At 45.0% G+C, this 4,099-nt stretch overlaps 1 protein-coding gene across 2 annotated transcripts; it reads left to right on the forward strand.

Moving 5' to 3' along the window:
- The first annotated feature begins 314 nt into the window (after positions 1-314).
- LOC124708265 (elongation factor 1-gamma 3-like) lies at positions 315-1,883 on the forward strand. Of its 2 annotated transcripts, XM_047239947.1 has the most exons (5): positions 315-398; positions 514-535; positions 613-665; positions 744-806; positions 1,291-1,883. In XM_047239947.1, exons 2-5 carry the CDS (start codon positions 518-520, stop codon positions 1,496-1,498), a joined length of 342 nt encoding a protein of 113 aa, XP_047095903.1. In that variant the 5' UTR covers positions 315-398; positions 514-517; the 3' UTR covers positions 1,499-1,883. The 2 variants fall into 2 exon arrangements, with proteins under 2 accessions (XP_047095903.1, XP_047095902.1); XM_047239946.1 differs by having other exon boundaries at positions 321-535.
- Positions 1,884-4,099: the final 2,216 nt, after the last annotated feature.

The following is a 4,099-nucleotide window of genomic DNA, read 5'->3' on the forward strand; positions in this document are numbered from 1 at the left end:
GGTTCAAGATTTGGATTGGGCGAAGCCAGCAGCTCCTGCAGACATGGCTTTTGTGAGTTTCATCATTCTTCCTAGATTTGATTGTTGCTTAGATATGGTAGTCGGAATTTCCTGCAAATAGATGTCCATTTGAGCAAGTGATCTTGAGCCTCTGTGATTGGGAGTGTTTCCTTGTTCTGATACTTGGCGTGTGCCTTAGATCTCTGTCTCTTAGCGCCTCTGCTAGATTCATTTCGTGCATCCTGGATGTCAAGTCTCTACAGCGCCTTATGGTTTTATGGCACTTATTGCTGCAGGATACTTTTCACCTTGGAGTCAAGGTTGAGCTGACCAAGAACTTTGAGATTGGTGTCTCAAACAAAACTGCTGAATTTGTCAAGATGATTCCCCTCAGAAAGGTACATTCACCAGTTAAATTTACAGATAAGTTTAAGTGTTTAATACAGTGATTCAGGAACTAATAATTTTTTGCATGTTCCTGTCCCTGAGACTCCGGGTGGTGTTATTTTTTAGAGGAATGCTATTGGATGCTATGGTAAACATTGTGCTACACCCTTTGATTTAAATTTACCTTCCTTTTCACTTATTAAACTGTGTGTTTTTATTCCTGAGGTTGCTCGTTCGAAGGGTGAGAACCTTCTTACGGAGAATCTCTTATTGAACATGTGAGTAATCGATGAAGTAATTTTTTCTCTAGCTCAACAAGTTGTAGTGCTTACCTGTAAATGGTTGTGTTCTTGCAGGCATACTTGTACCCAAGGCTTGGTTTCAAACACAAAGATCTTCTACGAGGTTGCCGTTAAAAGGTATCATGTCCGTCTTATAGAATTCTTCTAATCTTCATGTCAGTGACCCTTTTCAACTTCTATCTGCGATGTTTGTTCATTGTTTAGAAGCCTTATCCATATAATTTGTAATCTAGCAGTAAAACCAACCACTGGTCGTTACAAAGTCGTTGAACCAGCACTAAATGTGCCTTTGATGTTTCTCTCTGCTTAACACTCTGTTGCCGTCTCTGTGAGTCGTGCAGTTAGTCTGCCTTAACCAATTATATTCCACCTCCTGCAGTTAGACTTGTCTTAACAAATGTTCCTTGGTGCACTAGGACAGTATTTTTTTCTTTCAAATGTGATTGTAATTGAGGCACTCAGCTCTTGTAATCGATGTAGACTAGAATTAGACATACATCATGTTAGCTTATAGCTAAATAATTTAGAAAGTCAGTTTTTTTCTTGTCCTAACCTGGATCCTCAAATGAATTGGAACTCAGATATGATGTCTGTATTTCAGGAGTCTGGGACATGTATGGCATAGACAGTTACTCTGGTTCTGTAACTACAAGTACCACACAGAGAACACTGTGTCATATGTGGCCCTGAACAAGATTGGCATGTTCCTATTGTGGATGGATCTGTGCTGGAAGAATGCTTTTGGCAAGATGCTTGTGATTGGTTCTGTGGCGCCCTTCCGGGTCAAGGGACTCCGCTCTCTTCCGTGACCAGGACATCCTCATGGAGACCAAACTTGACATCTCCGATGAGGCCCAGAAGGAGCGGCAACGCCATGATTGAGGACAATCTTGAGCTATGTGCCTTCAAGTGAGCGGAGTAGTGCTTGGGGTCAAGACGGCAGCGTCAAAGAACTATGTAGGACCTGAATTCAGTGTTGAAACCATGACCTGGCTGCCCGCATCTCCTCTCTAACCTAGTAGAAGAAGCAAGTGCAGACTACTTTGGTCTTGCCTAGGCTTTCTTCAGACTAGGCTGGCTTGAAACGGCAGTTTTTTTTCTTTCTTGGGAAGGGTTTGTTTTGTTACCCAATGCCCAATTTGACCAGGTGAAAACCAGTAAACTTTTGTGCTATGCCATTGGTTTTTGAGTCTACTCTCTCGTTGTGCTATGATGAGGTTTATGGATTTGGGTCTTGTGCGGATGGAGTCAGTTATCTCCGTGATATTGTTGCTGCTATTTTCGTGATCTGTGGTGGGGTACAGCAGCCTATCACGTAATCAAGTATACAATGATGTACACAGTAGATCAAGTCATGTACTAAAAGTGCTAATGGCACATAGCACCAGAAACTTGTTAGTGTTCGAAAAGAAACTCAACAGCTGCTTCTTCACATCCCAAGTATAGTAGATGGGACGGATTCTCTGAATAACTTGACCGTGATGGGCGTGGCCTGCATGTTGTCCAGTTTTGTGTGACTCAACTGGTATGAGTTCTATCAGCAGCACTATGACTTCCTGAATCAGTTTTGCATGAACCAGCAGCCAACTGCCAACTTCGTCGATCGATCGACATCTGTGATTTAACCAAGTTATTAGGCGCAAAGTGTTTGAAGTGAGTTGGAGCAGTGCTTGGGATCAAGATGTCAGTGGTAAAGAAATGTTTCAGTATTCTGAAGTTGCCTACATGTTTGAAGAGTGAAGCCTGAAGGCTTAAATTGAGCATACCGCTGCATACAATCTTACGCTTTGCAGAGGAACATTTTGCCACTAAACTGTATGCATGCTGCTGCGAAGAGAGCTGAAGCAGAGAGGAGGCATGAAGCAAACCACAGCGTCCCTGAACTTCTGAAGTGCTCAGGTGGTTAAGTCGCACGACCGTCCGACATGCAGGCGGGAGGAGGTTAAATTGATTACATAGTACAAGTTTCATCATCTCTTGCTATATTTCTAATTTAACAAAGCATCATCATTTGCTAATAATAGCATGTAATGAAATGAAAAAATTACAATAACCTCATCCCCTCAACCAAAAAATTGTTATCATGACAAATCTACCAAAATGATCACCAAAACTACTGGTATTTTTCTACATGATCACCCTGCTAGCTAATATCTTGTATGGCCCTGCTTCCACAAGGGCCCTTCGTGTCATTCTTATCACACTTGTGTGCTCTCCTTGCATTCTGGATCACCCTGTTTCCATTGTGCACTATCTGAATTCCTGCGATGGCTCTTTGCATTAGGCACCCCCTGGATTCTGGAAATGACTCAGAACTGCAGAGTTGAAGCCTATGCCAAACGGAACCATGCGGTGTTCAGCAAGGATCATCTGTGAAAAGAAGGCAAGCTTGTTAAGAGAAAACTTCAGAGTAAAGCATACACAAAGCATTGCAAAGACACCAACAAATACTAACAATAACTGTGTTGCATGAACTACAAAAGATACTAGAAAAGAAAACCTGAAATGCGGAGCGAGCCAGAGATTGTCACGAGGGAGAGAAGGTGGTGGAGGTGAAGCTGGGGGAAGTTCATCCGCCACCCAAGAAGAAGCTACCCGCTCCACCTCCGGCCCGCGCTCTTGCTGGGCGTGCCGGCCGGCCTCGTCCGTGCCCGACTGTGGAGGGAATGAGGATTTGGGTTGATTTTGCCCTTTGTTAGCCGCTAAAGTACGTTATTAGAAGATTAGCAGATACATGACAATACTACGCACACTATTATATGGCTACTAAATATTTATAAGTTGTATCTGTTTAGATTTGTAGGCAACCAAAGAAATGGTATTTGAATGCCTAGCGATGCAATTCAGGCTAGCAAACAAATCGCCTTTTTTTTAGCCCAGAGCTCGTATGGAGCACGCAACATTTCTCATCCCATGCAGTTGATGCGAGGAGGCAGCATGCCTTGAGCACGATCTCCCTTCTCCTCTGCCGCCTCTTCTGGTCGACAACACGTGAGCGGCCGCGGATAGACTTGCTATCGAAGGTTCAGCCGGTGCATAGCATGCACGTGAGGCAGTCGACGCAGGCAGAAAACAGCCAGCGTCTCGCCATCTCCACCGCGCCATGACGATTAGAGGGGCCGCAGCCTCCTCGATGCAAACGGCAATCGTCTCGCTCGTCTCCACACAACGCCATGATGAGTAGAGCCGCCGCTACCTCCTCGATGCAAACGGCAAGCGTCTCGCCCATCTCCACCGCTCCATGACGGCTATAGCAGCCGGTACGGTGGTACCTACTCGATGCAAACGGCAAGCGTTGTCTCTGCGCTGTGAGTAGAGCGCTGCCTCAGCATGCTCCCGACCGTAAGCTTGTTGCTGGCGCCGGCGCCGCACCCCGTTGTGAAACTCCCCATACAATGGAGAGACTAAGG

The sequence above is a fragment of the Lolium rigidum genome, chromosome 4 (genome assembly GCF_022539505.1).
Source record: "Lolium rigidum isolate FL_2022 chromosome 4, APGP_CSIRO_Lrig_0.1, whole genome shotgun sequence".
Taxonomy (NCBI): Eukaryota; Viridiplantae; Streptophyta; class Magnoliopsida; order Poales; family Poaceae; genus Lolium; species Lolium rigidum.